General features: G+C 39.9%; 1 protein-coding gene across 3 annotated transcripts in view; it reads right to left on the reverse strand.

Moving 5' to 3' along the window:
• Positions 1 to 271: 271 nt before the first annotated feature.
• MDM4 (MDM4 regulator of p53) overlaps positions 272 to 20,310 on the reverse strand; it is a 119,087-nt gene continuing 99,048 nt past the window's right edge. For 2 of the 3 annotated variants that reach the window (XM_089681146.1, XM_089681145.1), the window contains 3 exons: positions 16,462 to 16,614; positions 2,213 to 2,296; positions 272 to 1,863 (listed from right to left, as the gene is read on the reverse strand). In XM_089681146.1, coding sequence (XP_089537272.1) covers positions 1,333 to 1,863; positions 2,213 to 2,296; positions 16,462 to 16,614 — 768 coding nt within the window. In that variant the 3' untranslated portion in view covers positions 272 to 1,332. The remainder of the gene's footprint in view (positions 1,864 to 2,212; positions 2,297 to 16,461; positions 16,615 to 20,310) is intronic. The other variant, XM_089681147.1, reaches the window with a different exon arrangement.

Raw genomic sequence — 20,310 nt, forward strand, 5'->3', positions numbered from 1 at the left:
TTATTATGGTGACGGTTTTTAAATGTAATTACTAGAGATTCAGCTGGCACTTTCCCCCCAACTAAAAAAGAAAGCTTCCTTTTAGTTTATTTCCCCGAATTAAAAGAAACAATGTTTCCTTTTAGTTTCTTAACTCCGGGGAACGTGACAGCTAATTCTGTGAGCTATAGTGAAGAAAAAAAAAAAGATGGCAATTGCATTTAAAAATCGGCACCAACATACACTTCGTATTGGGAAAAAAAAAATCGTAAATAATTCGGAAACCAAGGCATTATTTTCAATGGAATTTTATTCGTCAAACCGAAAATTATGTTAACCAAGGCATTTGTAAACCGAGGTACACCTGTATTTAGCAGTTTATATTTACTAAAATAATTGCATTTCCATGTTCTGTGTACTGTGGGAGACCAGATAGAGAGAATGCAGGGTCCTGGGTTTAGTAACACTTTAAGCCCTTTGGCAGGGGTATCAGGATTTACATGACATTACATGTCTTCAACTTACTGATGAGCAAATAAAGTCATCATAAGGGACAGTACTATGATCTCTGGGAAAGCAAAATATCTTTAAATTGCTTGGCATGCATGAACATAGCATGTAAAGAAACAGATTGTCTAATGGAAAAAAAAAATGTCTACTTGCTTCTGGTTTTAGCGGCTTGGCTTCTGTATTATACCATTTCTAATAACCAAGCCAGAAACAATCCTTCCCTCCACAAAATAAATCAAACTTTAAAAACATACATTATGCTGAATATTTTGCCTTTTAAATTTATTCCAGGAAATGTGGCTTTCAGCATTTTTTACAGTACAGATAGAATTAAAACACCTAACTGAGCACAGTTAGTACTAAAACACGTCTTTTTTTTTTTAGCAGTCATGACAAGTATGGGTTAGACTTGTCATAAAGCTGTAGCAACTGGCCAATGGAACAAAAAAAATATCAGACAGTGCAGAACAAAGTCTAGATATAAATAAATATTCTCTGCAATGGTGTCATCTGTTTTTTTTTATAAATATTCAAAAATATTTTGATGGTCACCAAGTAAAACAATGCAATAGAAAAAAAACACATTTATGGCAGTGATAAGGCATGGTCACAAAATTTGAGACTGTGGGATAAGCAACATTCCACTATCCCAAGTAAACACTACAAAGTATTTCACATCATCACTCTCCCGCTTCTCTTCAAGGAGAAAGGTGCTTTAAGCAAAAAAAAAAAAAAAAAAAAGATAAACATTGTACATTGCAAAGGATTAGAATTCCATTTAGTGAAAAGCTGCAAGAGCATCATCTGGCAACAACCAAAGAAAAAAAAAAAAGTTTTCACTAGCTATGCCACATATGTTTTTATCACCATCTGTATAGGTTTGTTGCATACTGGACATCCACTATGATTCTTCTGCAGACTACGTGCACATTGAAAGCATGTTACCATGTGAGCTGTACGCCCATGTACCACATTTCCATTTCGTGGACGTTGCCGGCAGAGCTTGCAGGGCTCCAAAAGAGGCTTGGTAGACTCCAGTGAAGTTTCTTCTGACTGATAGCTGAAAAGAGTGTCAGTACTTTCTGAAAGGCTTCTGATATTAGATGCCAGGTCTAGTGGCTCCAAGAATTGTGACACACTTTCAGGTCCTCGAACTCTAACCATAGGGGCAGACACTGTTCTTCGACAGTCAGGAATATCAACAGCACTGTTAATTTCTTGGGAACTGGCCTTGGCAGGAAGTGCTGGTGTGGAGAGGGTATGTACAAGACGGGGGCAATCTGCATACCAGTCTTTGCGTAAAGCCCAGCATCGGAAGCAGTAACGTTTGCCTGGGGAGTTAAATTTATGGCAATTTGTACACTGCCAGCAGTCCTGAAAAAGAGAAGCAAAACACTCTTTAAAACAATAAAAATGTAATATGTAAAGTGAAATGACAAAAAATTAAATGTGCTATTTGTATATCATTTTCACATGGCGAGGTAAAATACATGAAGTTGTAAAATTGAAAGTTGCATGCACTTCGGGAAAAAAACATTTGCAAGCCAAAGAAAGTATAAGAGCCTACGCTGAGCTTTTTCCCCCATGACTCCAAAACAAAAAGAAACACTCATGAAAATGTTGGTATCCATGTCTTATACACTAGCTGGTTTAAAGTTTTTATAAACTTTTTTTTAAAAAAAAGATGTCAGAAACCATATGTAATAACATGACTACAACAAACCTCAGATCCAATATCAGTATCTGTATCATCACTCAGGCTCTGTGTGTCCTCTAAATCCTCTTCGTAAATAGTCACCTCAAATACCTAGTAACCAGGAAATCGAGGTTTAGAAAAGAGCAAAAACAAACATTTTGTTACAGCTTACCAGTACATAGATGTGGTGGCTGAATTCATTTTCTGATTTTAGAATTTTGGTTCCTTTATTTTCGCAAAAGGCATAACACATGCCCAGCCCTAAAGTAACAATGCTCACACACTGTGCTGTATCTATGAAGCAGCAGCAGCACTGTCAGCCTAGGACAGGAAGTGTTATAGAAATACAGAATACCTCTACCTCTCTTCCAAAGTATATGGATGGGTTATCTGTAACCCATAGAGGAAGCTGGAAACAATGACAGCCAATCACGCAGCACAGAAGGTTATCAGCTGACAATATTTCTGGCAGGAGCAACAGGTATTTTACACGTACTGAACAGATAACAAAATACTTTCAGTAATCTATTTCAATGGAATCTTTAGCAGACCAAATGAGAGAAAGTAAAAATATATATATATAAAAAAAAAAAAAAAAACTTTTAAATTTCGGTAGAAAAAAAACCAAAACGTTTTTCTACTGAAAAACGAACAAAATAGATGAGTCAAACATTTTCTGTAATCAACCATGAACCTAGAGAACTTGTTTAAGTGCTAAGCTAACACGAGTAGTATCCAAGAAAAATTGGATACTCTTTCTGATCAGGTCAGACTGCAACAATATAATTTTTAAATTCAAAGTTACACTGAAGACTAATAAACATATGTTTAGGGCCCATTCACACTATAGCGGAGAGATGCATTTTTCTGCATAAAAAAAATAAAAAAATGCAGCTCTCTGCAAGCACACAAGCCATACAGGGTTATCAGTTCTTGTATTTAAACCACCACCCCCACTAATCACCCCCAACTGTCAGATTTCCCATGCTGCCCAAGCCCCCTCTGTCCCACGGACAACTCCCCCCTCACACAGCTGCTGCGGAGAATCTTCCAAGGAAGAAGAGCTGGGAAACGGCCGGTAAATATAGAATTTACCAGCCCCTTCCTTGTCTGAATGAACAGAGTGAGTGATCGGTACCAACCACTCACTCTGTTCATTCATAAATGAAGCATAGTAAACTCTGTCTCCTGTTCATTTTTCTACAGTGCAGATGAAGCTACAGATAAAAGGGACTGGGGAAAGTTTCCTCAGTCCCTTTGTCTATCTCAAAACTTAGACTTTAGGGGTCTGTTTAGACCCCTGATATTTAAAGCCCCACGAGGGCTGTTAAAAAAAATTGTAAAAAATAAAAAATTAAATTGTAAAAAATAAAAATAAACTACTAACACGGTCCACTGCCCTACTGACACCATCCCTCAAAAGCTTTGTGAAAAAAAATGTCAAAAATGATAAAGTTGCAACAAATATAAATGTAAAAAATAAAAAAAAGGGCTCATTCACAGGGGTTCTCTGCTGCACACAGTGTGAATGGATGTTTTTTTTGTGCGGCTGCAGTTGCCGGTTACTGTAAGGGGATGCAGCGGTTATATGAACACAGCCACAGATGCCTATTTGACAGGTGTGGGTGTTTGAAGATGTACACGTGCATCCACACACCTGTCAAATTAGGACCTATGGCTGTGTTTATACATAGCCTCATAGCGTAACATAGGCTCCCTGAACATAGTTTCAGCTACATAAAAAAAATTTTAAAAATCTGGTTCACCCTGTACAAGCCACAGTACCCATGTGAATGAGCCGCAAGACCTCATTCACATACAGAGCTTTATATATTAACTCAATACAGTTTTACCCTTTAGATGAAGCTAAATGCGATATGATTTTCAAAAACGCACATAACGCAGGTAAACGCACAAAAAAAACCATAGGTAAAAGGAAGCACTTTTATGAGTTTTTACTTTCAATTTTTAGTGCAAACCAGTCCTAAGGCTTAATTTACATGGCTGTAAATAACACGCATTTCCAACTGTTTTTTACTTACGGATTGGAATGCAGTTGCAATTCACAAAAGTGCGTAAACATTGCGCACAGCTCCGCAACACAAAGTCAAAAATCATCAAAAACCTGCATCTGAGGATATACATATACATGTATGCCAGATGCAAGTGTTGGGGGGAAAAAAGGGAACATTTTCCACAAAAGTGTTTACTGATCATTACACAGGAAGTTTTGTGCTAGGAAAAAAACCTCATGCATACAGTATTAAGATCAGTAAAAAGTTTTACACCTATGTGAATGTAGTTTAAAATGTATTGCTTGTTCACATATATCTGCATATATTTTTTTTTCTTTTTTAATGTAGCTATGCGTAGTTGTGTATTTCACACACATAGCAGGACTCCACTGGGAAAAAGGGCAAGGCCGGAGTGGAAGGCAAGGAGTAATAGTGTGCCCCCTATTTTACCAATTTCACAGGTACAGAGGAAATTTAGGTCCCTTCATGCCCCATGTGCCCAATTGTGGTTCCTGGAAAGCATTTCCTTTGTTGACTGAATACCTAAGAGTTGCCTCTACAAGTCTCATGCCTTATTTTATTGCTCCTTAAACTGCATTTCCTATGGCTGCTTGAGAACAGCTTCAGTCTATAATATCTGAAGCATTTTTACTCAATGGGTTTCGCCACTTGTACATTGTTGACTGCCGATACCTTTGCTTCACCTGCTTCAAATACCCATTTTACTGTACTATACAGTGGATCCAGAAAGTATTCACAGCGCTTAACTTTTGCCACATTTTGTTATGTTACAGCCTTACTCAGGGGCGGACTGACAACTCATGGGGCCCCCGGGCAATAGGGAATTATGGGGCTCCTGTGTCCTTGCCCAAACTCAAAAAAGCCTATGAAAAAAAAGGTACCAGGGGCATCTCATGGGGCCCCCTACTGACCCTGGGACCTCAGGCATTGCCCGAGTTTCCAAATGGTCAGTCCGCCCCTGGCCTTATTCCAAAATGGATTAAATTCATTTTTTCCCCTCAACATTCTACAAACAATACCCCATATAACAGCATGAAAGAAGTTCATTTTGCAATTTATTAAAAATTAAAAAAACACATGTACATAAGTATTAGTTCTTGTCAGGTATTTACCAAAACATATTCAAGCTATAGTTATATAATGGATGTGGGCTGAAAGTGCACACTCTCAGGTTTAATTTGAGGGTATGTACTTCCAAACTGGAGGAAGGGTTTAGGAATTACAGCTCTTAAGAGTAGCCATCCCCCCTTTTTCAAGGGACCAAAAGTAATTGGACAACTGAATCAAAAGCGGTTTCAAGGCCAGGTGTGGGCTACTCCTTTGTTATATCTTCATCAATTAAGCAGGTAAAAGGTCTGGAGTTGATTCTAAGTGTGGTATTTGCATTTGGAATCTATTGCTGTGAACCTAAGTCATGCGTTCAAAGGAACTGTCCATGCAAGTGAAAGAAGCTATTGGTAAGGCTTCAAAAACTAAATAAATCCATCAGAGATAGTAGCAACATTAGGAGTGGCCAAATCAACAGTTTGGTACATTCTGAGGAAAGAAGAACTCACTGGTGAGCTCAGCAACATAAAAAGGAATGGACATCCATGGAAGACAACAGTGGTGGATGATTGCAGTATCCTCTCTATGGTAAAGAAAAACCCATTCACAACATCCAGACAAGTGAAGGACACTCTCCAGGAAGTGGGCATATCATTGTCAAAGTCTACAATCAAGAGAAGACTTCACGACAGCAAATAAAGAGGGTTCACCACAAGGTGCAAACCATTCATAAGCCTGAAGAACAGAAAAGCAAGATTAGACTTTGCCAAAAAACATCTAAAAAAGCCAGACCAGTTCTGGAAAAGCATTCTTTGGACGGATGAAACTAGGATTAATCTTTACCAGAATGATGGGAAGAAAAAAGTGTGAAGAAGGCTTGGAACAGCTCATGATCCAAAGCACACAATTTCATCTGGAAAACATGGTAGAGGCAGTGTGATGGCATGGGCATGCATGGCTTCCAGTGGCACTGGGTCATTGGTGTTTATTGATGATGTGACAGAAGACAGAATCAGCCGGTTGAATTTTAGAAAAGATGTAGCCAATATATACATATAAATACAGAGAGCAATAACACAGCCAAGAGATAACAGAAGGAAGTTTAGAGAGGTAGATACTTGCCGTCAGCCTTGGTTTAATCAGATCAAGTTGCAGAGCAAAAGGGGTGTTCTCTCCCAAGTTGGTTCCGATGTTAAAAGGGAGATTTCTTCAACTTCAACTCAACTCTACTCTCTGCTCCAAGCATAACAGCCTTTTTCTAGGAACTCAGCAGGGTGTCTCCTTGAAGCAAAGAACCAATCGCCTCATTTGGGGAGAGTGTTGTAGGCGGGGGACTCAGACTAGAACCAAAATCCCTCTAAGTTGATACCAGGGCAATAACCTTCCCTGGGTACATGTACCATTCTATCCACTAGTAGATTAATATGCAGAATCACCTGCTGAACGCCTAGATATGAAACATGCCACAGTTCACTATTTCAGCTAGAATTATATGACTTTCTGCTCTCCTGTAGACTCCAACTAGGGGGTGTAAGATATCAGACAACTTGTATTAAACTGAGCCATCCGAATATATACTTTATGTTTATGTAATTATTTCCTACTTTAAGATATAAAATTATATGGAAAAATGGGTTTTTAAACGTGAGTCTGTTTTACGGCTTATCTGGAATCGTTTGAAGCCCAGTGAAGGACTGGTTTATGGCTTTACAATCCTTTCCAAGCAAGAGTCTCACAGACATACGGGGGCCAGGCTAATTGGGGTTTATAACCATGAAGCTCTCCCACTGTGCCTGATGCCTGTGATCTCTGGCATCTTTCAGACCACATGTCACTTAATAGAGAGGGAGGGGAGATTGGAGGGAAGCCGATTTTGGAGTAGAAATGATACAAGATGGAGGCCTTTGCCAAAATGGAGGTTCGCATCCATCTCTGTACGTACAATTGCTACAGATGTTTATGTTCAATGTTCAACTCCATGAATTAAAGCTCAAAGTCTGCACTTCAAATTCATTTGGATTGTTTGGTTTTAACTTATTCTGGTGGCATACAGAGCCAAAAGTATGAAAATTGTGCCTGTGTCCAAATATATATGGATCAAACTGTAGGTTCCATGAAAGGAATTTTAGTTTGAGATGTAATGTTTAAATGATATATATGTATTTGGATGATCGAGTTTCAATGATCTAGACCAGGGGTGTCAAACGCAATTTCATCGTGGGCTGCATCATCAATATAGTTGCCCTCAAAGGGCTGGTAGTATATGCAAGACTATGTAAATGTATCTACTCTTTATCATATTAAATAATTGTCTCTGTATTAGATCTTTTACTGGTTTAAAGACAACTGCGGACTTTTAATGATACTGTTATGTTTCTATTTGGATGATCGCGCCTCAATGATCTAGATCAGGGGTGTCAAGCTCAATTTCATTGTGGGCCACATCATCGTAGTTGCCCTCAAAAGGGACGGCTGCATCAGTAAGACTATATAAATATATCTACTCTTTATCATATTACATAAATGCCCTTGCATTAATTTTTTTTTTTACTGGTTTAAGACAACTGCGGGCTTTACAAATCAAACACACATACCTCACCTAGGTGGATGCAACATTGGTCTGAGGCTGGGGGCTGGCTGCGGTCAGGCATCTGGGTAAATCCTGACATTAAAATCAGGATAACTCGAGAGTCTAGACCAGCTGAGTGATGTCAGCTGACAGCAGACTTAGGCCTACTGTCGGCTGAATAAGAGTTACAGGTGTGCAGAACAAAGTGCAAGTGATTAATCATCACACAAATATTACCAAGCACTGTTTATTACATTAACCAGGATAGGTGGAGACGAGGGGAAGCTGTGGTTGCACAGAAAGGTGCAGAATCTGTAGATCGGTCCTCCTCACAGCCAACTTTTAAGACAAGGTGGAGATGGAGACGAGGTGGGTGCCCCAGTTGCAGGAGAGGTGCAATGACCACATGAAATGGCTTAGCTGGCTGGATTCAGCCAGCAGACTTGTGTTTGACACAAGTGATCTAGACCAGTGTTTCTCAACGTCTTTTCAGTCAAGGCACCCTTTAAAATTATGGACAATTTCAAGGCACCCCATTCTAAAATGTAAAAAACTAAACTATTCAAATAGTTTTATATAACGCAGCAGCATCCACTCATGTAGGACACCCAACGCTAGAGGTGATTTATTCTTCCAAATCAAATACACTTTAGCACACTGGTACTGACTAGTATTACAGTGTTTCTCTCAGTTTTTCTCCATCACTGAGCTAATGTGACCCCAGTACTGGGGGAGAGTCAAACAAGGATGCTGTGCAGGCAACAGACATCCTCCTTATCAACAGATGTCATTGGTTGTCAGGACACCGATGGTTAGAAGGTTGTAATGGTGCACAATGAAGACCTGTGACTTTGTGTAACTAAAAGTCAGACTTCTTCCACCTGCTGGCTTGTATACAAGTTTTGGACAACTTTTAGACATTTTGCCAAGGCACCACTGAAGACACCTCAAGGCACCCTGATTGAGAAAGGCTGATCTAGACAGTTAAGAAAATATTATTATTATTTCACAGGATTTATATAGCGCCAACAGTTTGCTCAGCACTTTACAATATAAAGGGAGACAATACAGTTCAATACAAGAAGGTTAGGAGGGCCCCGCTCCTTGGAGCTTACAATCTAAGAGGGAGGGGCTGGTAGTACAAAAGGTAATAACTGCGGGGGATGAACTGATAGGAGAGATAGAAGATTAGGTTATTAGCTGAAGGCAGGATAGGCTTCTCTGAAGAGAGGTTTTCAGAGATCGCCTAAAAGTGGGCAGAGTAGGCGATAAACTGATAGATTGGGGTAGAGAGTTCCAGAGGGTTGGGGAGGCTCTGAAGCTAGAGAGCAGGAGGTCGTGGGAGGAGTGGAGAGAACGTTTAGGGTGATATTTGGAGTCAAGAGTGGCGATGTAGTTTGGGGCAGAATAGTAAATGGCTTTATATGTTATTATTAATGTTTTGAATTTTATTCGTTGGGCAATGGGAAGCCAGTGGAGCGATTGGTAGAGAGGGATGGCAGATATGGAATGGTTAGTAAGGTGGATAAGTCTAGCAGCAGCATTCATGATAGACTGAAGAGGGGATTAGCCTGCAATTAGGTAGGCCAATGAGGAGGGAGTTACAATAGTCAAGGTGAGAGATAACAAGGGAGTGAATACGTTTCTTAATGGTTTTAGTGGTTAAAAATGGGCATATCTTGGAGATGTTGCGGAGGTGAAGTCTACAAGATTTGGACAGTGATTGGATTTGGGGCTGAAAGGACAGAGAGGAGTCTAGGATTACACCCTGGCATGAGGGGAGGGACTGATGGTTGTATTATTGATCTTGATGGAGAAGTCAGGGGAAGGGGCACAGGCTGGAGGGAATAGTACGAGCTTGGTTTTAGAAAGATTTAGTTTGAGGAAGTGCAGTGACACCCTTACAACATTTTTATATTCTGCCTAAATAATTATAAAATGTGGTTTGAAACTATTTTCTAGGTTATAACAAGGGCAGTCCTAAAGGATAAGTTCACCTTTAGAACATGTCACATGTTCCACCCGTTTTTAGGGTGGAACATTCAACATGTTTCCATGTTCGCCGCCCCCCTCCCTCTGACAGATAACACAGGGAGAAGTTTCCCAGTATTGTCAGATTTTAAAACAGCATGGCCGTGCGGGGCTCTGCCCACATGGCCGCGTTATTCATTCAGGACTTTCGTGAATTAATGAACTGCAAGTCCCGGCAGCCTTAGCGGCTGTGGGCTTGTAGTTTTCAATGAAATACCACGGCGCTGTGGAGCACCGGGGTAATTCATTGAAGCTTCCTGTCAAAATATCTGCTTGCTCATACATCCAGGTATGCAGGAGACCTGCATGGCATCAGCGATCTACTGATCGCTGGTGCAATGCTTTCCAGGCTCCTGCAAACAAAAATAATAAATGCACATTTTTACCTGCAAAAAAATATGCATTTATTATTTTTGTCCAAAAGGTGAACTTATCCTTTAATGAAACCCTTCATGACACGACTTTTTACATCAAACAATTCTTTACATGATAACCCACGCTGAGGATACGATTTTCTTCCTTTTGGTAGCTAGCAGCAGCCACTACACAGCTGAAAGCTATCAAACCCAACTGCCGCTAACAGCTCCAGGCCCCACTATCAGTAACCAATCAGGGTGGTTTCCAAACGTGAGCACGTCAGCTATTATATAGTCATTGCCTGAAAATCTGAAGGCATTATTCAGTGGCCACTGTAGCCTGTTAAAGGCAGTGTACATCTATCTACTATTCTAATGATATATGCACTCACACCTGCATACACACAGTATGCATCACACCAAAAAATATACAGTGAAGGAAATAAGTATTTGATCCTCTGCTGACTTTGAATGTTTGCCCACTCACAAAGAAATGATCAGTCTAAAAATCGAATGGTAGGTGTATTGTAACACAGAGACAGAATAGCAACAAGAAATTCAAAAGAAATGCATGTCTAACAAACTATGCACTGATTTGCATGTTCATGAGGGAAATAAGTATTTGATCCTCTTCACAAAACATGACTTAGTACTTGGTGGGAAATGCCTTGTTGGCAATCACAGAGGTCAGACATTTCCACCAAGTTTGCACACATCTCAGGAGGGATTTTGGCCCGATCCTCTTGGCAGACCCTCTCCGAGTCTTTAAGGTTTGGTGGCCGACGTTTGCCAACTCGAACTTTCAGCTCCCTCCACAGATTTTCAATCAGATAAGGGTCTGGAGACTGGCTTGGCCACTCCAGGACCTTAATGTGAAACTTCTTGAGCCACTCCTTTGTTGCCTTGGCCGCGTGTTTTGGGTCATTGTCATGCTGGAATACCCATCCACGACCCATTTTCAATGCCCTGGCTGAGGGAAGATTCTCACCCAAAATATGACGGTTCATTGCCCCGTCCATCCTCCCTTTGATGCGGTGCAGTTGTCCTGTCCCCTTAGCAGAAAAACACCCCCAAAGCAGAATGTTTTCACATTTGACAGTTGGGATGGTGTTCTTGGGGTCATAGGCAGCATTTCTCCTCCTTCAAACACGGCGAGTTGAGTTGATGTCAAAAAGCTTGATTTTGGTCTCATCTGACCAAAACACTTTCAACCAGTCCTCATCTGCATCATTCAGATGTTCAGCGGCAAACTTCAAACAGGTGCTGCAGGATTTCAATCCTTGTCGGCATGGTGTGTTACCAATTGTGGTGACTGTGGTTCCAGCTGCCTGAAGATCATTGGCAATATCCTCACGTGTAGTTCTGGGATGATTCCTCACTGTTCTCATGATCACTGACACTCCACGAGGTGAGATCTTGCATGGTGCACCAGACCTAGGGAGACCGACCTTCCCTTCTTCTACTGTCCCAAATCCATCTGCTGATAAAATAGAGCTATAGGGCAAACAGCACATGCTCAGTTTGGTGTGTATTGCTTGTATTTTTTTTTTTCTTGGAAGAGTGCATGTGATCAGCACAGGGTCACATGTGAGTCAGGGGTTATGCAGCCTCATAGGACAGTCAGAGCAGAATGGATAATCCCCCTACAAGCTTTAAGTGCTTGGCTGGACACTGCTGATGAGAAAAGGTATTTAGCAGCTTATGTTTACTAAACTAATTGCATTTCCATGTTCTGTGTACTGTGGGAGACCAGATATAGTGAATGCAGGGTCCTGGGTTTAGTAACACTTTAAATAGGTAAACATTATTAAATTGTTACCCATTAAGCTAAATAGTGAGACAATACAGTTTAAAAAAAATACTAAGAGTGCAATTCTACTTACACCTGTGGTCTTGGAGCTGCCTGTTTGCACAGCACTGTTGTATGGCTTGTAGAGTAAGAACGTAGTATATACTACATAGTCAAGACATGTAAGCCAGGAAGGAACCAGTATTCAAAAGGATACAGGGAAGCCTTGACTTACATTGCCCATGTCACTGGTCTTATCCAGGACTTTGCCTGTCACAGTGGGCATAGCTTCAGTGAGAGTCTTTAGGGTCTGGGTGCTATAGGAATATGACACAGACCTGGGACTTGTACAGCACCCTGCAGCTAACTATACTTGCTATACCAACTGCCAAGGTGAGTGACTAATGCAAAATCCAGTCCCCAAAGCAAATATAACAGGCAAGCTTCATGACTGCAGTGTCCGGGCACAGTTTCCCAAGGTGTGCTCCAGGATCACTGATATGAAAATTGCTAATGAACCATGAAGGTAGTAAGCAGTCAGATCTTGATAGAAGTATTAGTTGAATAAGGTAATTAAATCTGTTGAAGATGGTAAAACCTCTTGCACACTGCAGCTTTAAAAAGCTCAGTACAACATTTTTTTTTTCATTGAGGCAAAATGTAGCCCATTATTTACAAAGTGCCTTTGCACAAAGGCATGTAGATAAGCACCGCGCATTCCTTAGTAAGGAGAAAAAAAAAAAAACAACATCTACATTTTTGGGTCAGTAATTTATGCCACCTGCACGGCGCCATATGAGCATAAATATTCATGCATTTTCCCTTAGAATGTAACGTGCGCAAAAGCGCAATGACGCGCATGCATGCAAATTTGCATGCATGTGTGTAAATATGTTAATAAATACGCACAAAACATGTGCTTGAATTTACGTTTAAAAAAGGCAGATGCTCAATCATCAATATCGTATGCAAGAGGCCAGAAAATCTACAAAAGGAGAAGACATTCATCTAAGGACGCTAACAAAAACTGGAGCCCAACGGAGTGGGCGGGGTTTTATGGAGAAGGACCCAGCAAAGTTTTTTTGCCAAATGTCTGATCTCCTGAAGATAGAGGCACATACCTCATGGTCTAGGAATTGATCCCTGTGTCCTGTACGATAAGGTTAATTGATTTGTTAGATTAAGGATCATATTTATGCAATGTTTCAAAATCCAGAATATGCAACTCAAGATGAGAGACAAAGTAGTACTGAGGAACAGTATGTTATGGAATTCCCATAAAACCCGTAGAGAGGAGATGACATTTAGAAAAACAGGAACTACCAGAATCTAGGACACTGACAATTTTCATTTATGAACTATTAAGCACTCCAGGATGGGAAAGATAGAAAGACAAGGAGCACTACTGTAAAATCCATTCCATATTCAGCGACGAACAGCGGGAGAATTGTTTGGTAACCTTCCAGGTCAACAAACTATCTTTAAAAGTTATCAGTAACCGCCAAAGTAAAAAAAAACAAAACAAAAAGTAAGGAAATACTAGCATACACAAAGAAAGACTCCAGGCAATGAAGGAGAACATAACTCCTAGGATGTGGGGAGCCAGATCATATGGGATTAGAAAATTCAAATAAATAAGAAAAAGCAAATAAATTCAATATGTAGTAAAAAGGTCTAAAGCAGAAGTGAAATTATAAGCTCTTGTCCAGATAGTATTGTTGCCCTCATGGTTTTCATAAAATGAACCATTCTCTCCCTGCTGGCGATGCTCCTCTACTGAGGATACAATGAGACACATATAGGAGACATGTCCTCTCATCACTTTTTTTGGAAACAGATTCTTGAACTTTACAACAAACTCATGAGATAGTATTCTTCCCATCACTTTACTAAATATGAAACCAGGATCATAAACACAAATTAAACAAGTACCAATATGTAATTTCTTAAAGGCAGCACATGCTATTATCTATAGACAATGGCAGGGCCCGAATACCTCTCAGATAACGGGATTGGCATATTAGATGGACAGTTTCTCAACAAGTTGCAAAGGTTCAAGGGTCTTATTTTGTGAGCCCCTCTTAAAGGAGGTAATCTGTTAAACCATAGTTTTACAAATTATAATCACCGCCTAGCATGGAGTCATTCAAGTTAATTCAAACTAAGATTCAAATAGGGAGTTCAACTGGCTTCCAGTGAAGCCCCTAAAGGTTAAAGTACCATAAACCAGTATGATGAGATGTTTAAGGTGAAGAACTGGAGAGTAGACATAAAGGTAAGGACAACACTGTGTGCACAATTAGTTGTATTTTTGAGGATTAATTTCATTATTGAACAGCTACACTGCTTTCTTATGAGAATATCTATGTGTGCACAATTATTGGACAACTATTAGAGTGCAGAATTATTATGCAACTAAATGAAAAACAAACATTTTCCCATTTCACGTGTATATTTTAATCTGTTAAAGTGAGAATAACAACTTAACATTTACAAAATAAAAAGATCTTAAAAAAAAAAAAAAAAAAATCAGTGACCAATATAGCCACCCTTCTTTCAATAACAGTCATAAGCCTTCCATTCATGGAGTCTGTCAATTTTTTGATCTGTTGACAATCAACTTTTTGTGCAGCAGCAACCACAGCCCCCCAGACACTGTTCAGAGAGGTGTACGGTTTTACCATAAATATTTCATTTATGAATGGCCCACAAGTTCTCAAAAGGGTTTAGGTCAGGTGAGGAGTGTTACTAAACCCACAACAGTAAACAAAAAAAAAAAATCAGTCTGCATATGCAGTAAAGCATGCTTGATATACTCACTGTGCCAATCAGCACTGTCCAGACAGAGGTCAGGGGTTCTGCATCCTCCTAGAGCAGAATGAAAACTCCTCCTACAATCTTTAACCAGTGCTCTGCTGAACACTGATAGTCACAAGGCTGCTCAAACTTCCAATGAGTCACTCTTAGCTCATCAGTCCTTAAAACCTTGAAAAAACCTGTCTTCAGATATTTCTTGGCCCAGTCTTGATGTTTCAACTTATGTGTCTTGTTCAGTGGTGGTCGGGTTTCAGCCTCCCTTACCTTAGCCACGTCTCTGAGCACTGAACACCTTGTACTTCTGGGCACTCCAAGTAGGTTGCAGCTCTGGAATATGAGAGCACTGGAGGATAATGGGTTCCTGGTAGCTTCACATTTGATTCTTCTCATATCTTTGGCAGCTAATTTGCATATTTTTCTCAAAACTTTTTTTTTTTTTACTATTAGCACTAAAATGTCTGATAGTTCTGTGACCACGACCCAATATCTTAGCAATTTCAAGAGTGCTGCATCCCTCTGAAAGTCTTCACAATTTGTGACTTTTCAAAGTCAATTAAACCTCTTTTTTTGCCCATTTGCCTGAGGAAAAGAAGCTGCCCAATAATTATGCACACCTTGATATAGGGTGTTGATCTCCTTAGGCCACACCCTCTCTCATTACACAAATACACATTATTATTATACATGATTTATATAGCTCCAACAGTTTGTGCAGCGCTTTACAATATAAGGGAGACAGTACAATTACAATACATTTCAGTACAGAAGGAATGTGAGGGCCCTGCTCGTGGAGCTTACAATCTAAAGGTCACCTGCATTCACGTTTATACAGCTTGGAGTTGGACAATATGCATAAAAATCATCATTTGGTTAGAATACTCACTTACCTAGTAATTGTGCACACAGAAACCACCACAATACACAGAAAGTCATTAGCAGATTGGGTTTAAAAAAAAAAAAAAAAAAAAAGAAAATACTACAGTGCACAGCCAAATGTGCAAAAGGTCACATTCCAATATATCTTCACCTCATTCTTGGGCCTGCTCACAGAGTAAGTCTTCAAAGAATGGGTTGCACCAGAAGCTCTAGAACTGGAGAGCACCCTCCGGTTAACATAGTACCAAAGGTCTTCAAAGCACCACAAGCAGAACCCAATGCCCAAAGGTCGCATTCCAGGCTATCCCCAAAATCATCAGTCCAGCGGGTTTTAGGTACAGCCTCCAAATGCTGTTGATGAAAAGGCGATTTACATAGCTGAGCTGATGTACAGAAACCAGTCCATACAGCACATTCAACTGCTTAACCAAATAGAAACGTACATCCGTGGAGAATGTAGCATATTGATAGAACAGAATGTACAATATCACAGCAAAAACCTTTTGCTCAACTAAGACAAGGAAAAGGCACCCAATCTCCTGAAAAAAAAAACTAATGTGTGATGGCTAAGGGGGAGGTTATACAACATTTCCAATTTTTTTTTTTTTTTTTAACAGTCTGGCAGTGTTCACCTCCTAAAAGGCAGCTGCATATAATCCATATGTCCAAAATTTACTACATATTTTTTTCCCCTTAATGGACGGAAAAAACAACACAAAAAACAATGGTATTTGGGTTTGGAGGAAAAGACTCACTTTTTTGCGCTCATCTTCTCTTGCATCTTCATCTTCACTATCCTGTGAGTCCACATGTTCCATTGTCACCTCTACATTTATTTGATCTGACCGATTTTCATTTAAGAACCACAAATCATCTGTTGTGTCTGAAACAAGGGCTGTATCTATATCCTGCAACACAAGAGTGGTCTTGTTAGTCTAAAATGGTCATATGCTTAATAAATCATACTATAATAATAAAATAAAAAGTTGATTGCAAAATGTTGGGGTTTGGTTTCCTTAAAGTGTTACTAAGCCCACAACAGTAAAATCAGTCTGTAAAGGCAGAAAAGCAATGCATCTGTTGATAGTACAGAGCCCTAGGAGTCACTCTGCGCACAGTTTAGTGTATGAGAAAAGGTATTTAGTAGTTTATATTTACTAAAATAGTGAATGCAGGGTCAAGGACTTAGTAACACTTTAAAATATTTGATCAGACGTAATCACTTATGTTGGGGAATTCTGAACATAGCCTTAGCCAGGCTATAGGCCTGCTGTCTAGTTTGTCTTGCCATCAGTGTCTCTACTGGCGAGATTCAGCCCTGTACATGTGCTGATGACCATTGCCACCGAAAAAGAAAGTGAGGGAAAACCCAAAATTTTAGGGTTGTGCAAAGAACAACAGGAAAGAGGAAATCTTCAAATTGGGATACCTGTCCTGGGGACAACTGTTTACGCGAGGGGGGGGGAATCCCACACTTTGAAAGACTACCTCTGATGTGTCTCTGGGACACATTTGCTCAAAAAGCGATGGATGGTATAATCAGACCCTGATTTACAGTTATATTGATCTTGAAATTCAGTTTATATCTTTTTTTGGAAGTTTTACCTGGGTCTTCACCTACCATTTGTGCTATCCTTTCAGTTCAGTTCAGTGTGGAGACATTTTTCCAGCTTCTTAAAGAAGAAGTATGGCCAAAATTCTTTTGGCCATACTTCTGTGAGTCACAGGAGTGCACTTAGTTCTGCACTCCTGTGACCCAGATTCAGCCAAAAGCCTAAAGTCTGCTATTGACTGATGTCACAGAGCAGGTCCAGGCTCTGAAGGGATCTCAACAATAATGTAGGATCCACTCAGTTGCCTGTACCAGCAACTGGCTCCTCAGCCAGCTGCTCTCGCCCCCTCCACAGTCCAACACTTCAGTGAGCACTAGGGAGGCAGAGCACAGACAAAAACTGAGTGACGTGATCTTTGATTGCTTAGTTCTTGGTGGAGAGCAGGCATGGGACATCTGCAGCATGGGATCAATGCTTCAGCCATCTAGGCGAGTATGAATGTTTTTGGGTTTTTTTTTCTCTTTCCCGCACATCTCTTTTAACCAATTCAATACCATGCAATTTTACACCTTCCTGCCCAGGCCATTTTTCAGGTTTCAGCGCTCTCACACTTTGAATGACAATTGCGCGGTCAGACAACATTGTACCCAAACTAAAATTTTATCATTTTCTTCACACAACTAGAGCTTTCTTTTGGTGGTATTTAATCATCGCTGGGGTTTTTATTTTTTGCTAAATTAACAAATAAGTCCGAAAATTTGGAAAAAAAAAAACCACGTTTTTCTTTGTTTCTGTTCTAAAAATTTGCAAATAAATAATTGTTCTTCATAAATTTAGGCCGAGATGTATTCTACTACATGTCTTTGGTGAAAATAACCCAAATTAGGATGCATTTTTTAGTTTGTAGGAAAATTATAGAGTTCACAAACTATGGTATAGATCTGAATATTGATCAATCCTGAAGTACTGACAGCCAATCTAATTTCTTGAGGTCCAAGAATGTCAGAATAGTACAGATATCCCCCAAATGACCACTTTTTGCAAAGTAGACAGTCCGACGTACTTCATAAGAGGCATGGCGAGTTTTTTCAAGTCGTATTTTTTTTGTCATAATTTTTCTGAACATAAAAAAATAAAAAAAATTATTTTCACTATTTTTTTTTTACATACTGTCACCAGTGCAGTACAGCGTCATCATATAACTGGCATGGCGGTGATTAGGGACACTGACTGGTGACAGTGTGAAAAAAAAAAAACCTATTTTTTTTTATTTAAATTTTTTTATTAAATTGTTTTTCTTTTTTTTAAGATTTTTTTTTTTCATATTTCACTATGTCCAAAGTAGTACAATGTTACCATACTAACATTGTACTACTTTGGGGAAGTAATCAGTATTTTTTTTTTTTTTTTTTTTACACAATTTGCTTTTAGCAAAGAATTACTTTGCTATAAGCAAGCATTTACCTGAATGACATCTATTCATTCAGGGTTTTTTTTTTTGTGCTTAGCTGTGATTTGGCCACAGCTAATCACATGACATGTGCATGTGATTAGCTGTGACCATTCACAGCTAGGCAGTAGTATACAATGGATGGCATGAATGAAGCCATCCATTGTAAACAACGGTCATGTGACCTGCTGTGATTGGTCACAGCAGGTCACATGGTACCGGCAACAGGGCCGGTACTCAGATCTGTCATCGGCCGTGTCCGAGGTACACGGTCGGTGACAGATCGCGCCGCTGCGCGGCCCTGCAAGCGTGCGAACTGCGCATGTGCGGGAGGATGCCATATGGTGGCCTCCCGGAAAGGTAATGCATTTTTGCGGACGCCATTTGGCCATAGGCCGGGCGTCAAATGGTTAATACATGCAACTGTTGCCACAGAACATCAAGCTCCTTGGACATGATCTTACAACTTTGATATATGACATGCCAGTCTATACTTTTATTTCTCAGCAACTCACTTTTTTGCTTTCTGTAGTCCATGTGACCACTTAGGCTGACTGATTACGATTACAAGATACGAATTACAGAAAAGAGTTAGTTTGAAATATCACTATGTCCCAATTGTTTCTGATCTTTTTGAGGTATACAAAACAAATCTCTCCTTACCAATTTAAAGTATCTTTGTAGAGTAAGAAATTATCTTTTCACACTCTGTTTTACTTGGATATACCAAAGGCATGCAAGTTTACACAAGACAGCTGATTTTAATTTCATCACATTTCACGAGGAATAAAGCATTGTTTAAATTAGCTGTAAAGCTATCAACACATTTGTCAATGTCTGTACCAACGTGGCCTTCATTTTGCTTGCTTTGAGACTCCAGACTTTTGACATTGGCAAAACTTTTTAGAATTAACCCCCCTGGGCATCCCCTTATAACCCTACCCTACGAGTCCAATTTTTTTTCTTTTTTTTAAGCAAGCAATGCAGACACTGGAATGGAATGCAGGATGTGGGAGGGTGTTGGGCTTTGGTCCTGTACTGTACTCAATATGGAATTAACAGGCAAGTCAACATTTCTTTTATCTTAATCATACTTTACAGGACATAAGCTGGATATTCATAGACCCTGGGACATCCCAAAGCAATGAATGAGAAGGGTGGGCAACAAGGCAAACAGAACTGTGCCAACAAGCCCAACAATAGCAACGGTCAACAATCCCAATTCAGAGTGCTGCAAGAACATTACGGCCAAAAGCTTCATCTGCAGAGGATTGGACATCCACCTGGACTTGAAAACGATATGAACAAAAGACCAGGTGGCATTCTTGTGAAGTTGGGAAACAGAACCTTGATGCCGATCTGGTGAAGTAAGCACTTATTAGTACTGGAGGTTCTTTATCTTTTAGACTTTAAGCTCTTGAGATGAGTTGTCTTATCCACCAGGCTATAGTAAATCTTGAAGTAATATGTCCCTTGTGGGGGCCTGATGTTAGGACAAATAGGGAGTCTGTCTTTCCGACAGGAGCTGTAGATTTTCAGTACACTCTGATGGCTCTGACAGCGTGCTTAGGACAGGGCACAAGAACCTTGAGGGAGGTGGT

The sequence above is a fragment of the Staurois parvus genome, unplaced genomic scaffold (assembly GCF_062004578.1).
Source record: "Staurois parvus isolate SC_StPar_1 unplaced genomic scaffold, SC_StPar_1.0 ptg000261l, whole genome shotgun sequence".
NCBI classification, from domain to species: Eukaryota; Metazoa; Chordata; class Amphibia; order Anura; family Ranidae; genus Staurois; species Staurois parvus.